General features: G+C 44.5%; 1 protein-coding gene across 1 annotated transcript in view; it reads right to left on the bottom strand.

Annotated features, from left to right (window-relative positions):
• Positions 1-282: 282 nt before the first annotated feature.
• Positions 283-732, bottom strand: part of LOC107672339 (inactive tyrosine-protein kinase 7-like) — a 3,093-nt gene continuing 2,643 nt past the window's right edge. Inside the window, exon 5 of the mRNA XM_016465485.1 lies at positions 283-487. Coding sequence (XP_016320971.1) covers positions 283-487 — 205 coding nt within the window. The remainder of the gene's footprint in view (positions 488-732) is intronic.

Genomic DNA, 732 nt, shown 5'->3' with positions numbered 1-732 from the left:
AAAATATATAACACTTTTCTAGTGGTTTTTGGATATTTTAATAAACAAAGCTTACATATTGTGCCTCTAAGACCTCTTAAAATTATAAGACTTTTGCTCCATTTAAGATATTTAAAGTCTGCATGTTTGTACGAGGGCACATGAATTAAAAGAAAATTAATGGTGTGCATGGATAAATCATAAATAATGAACACTCTCAGTGTCCTGATTGATATCAATATGATCAATATACACTGACAGGACTGATGACGGAGACAGACTCTCTCAATCACACAGTTCAGGTCATGTGACATCACACGTCTGCTCACCTTCCAGCACCTGGTGGTCATTGAGCGCGGGGTACGGCAGCTCGCCCAGACTGAACACCTCCCACATCAGCACCCCGAACGCCCAGACGTCTGCCTTACTGCAGAACTCTCCCTCAAACACACTCTCAGCCGGCAGCCAGCGCAGCGGGATCCACACCTGCCTGTGCTGATAGTACTCGCTGAACACACACACAGAGAGACACACACACAGAGAGAGACACACACACACACACAGAGAGACACACACACATTTAGGGTCGTGATTGTCTACACAAATCTCACAAGGATTTCACACAATGAGGTGTGCGTAACGGCAGCGATTATGATAGTAGAACTCAAAAGGTGGGCAGCAAAACGCAACTGACTTTGTGAAAATAAATAGGACGAGCTGTAAAGCGCATCAGTGCAATGGAACAACTCCAGC

This window comes from Sinocyclocheilus anshuiensis, unplaced genomic scaffold (genome assembly GCF_001515605.1).
Source record: "Sinocyclocheilus anshuiensis isolate Anshui unplaced genomic scaffold, SAMN03320099.WGS_v1.1 scaffold92, whole genome shotgun sequence".
NCBI classification, from domain to species: Eukaryota; Metazoa; Chordata; class Actinopteri; order Cypriniformes; family Cyprinidae; genus Sinocyclocheilus; species Sinocyclocheilus anshuiensis.
This window is presented reverse-complemented; position numbering and strand designations above follow the sequence as displayed.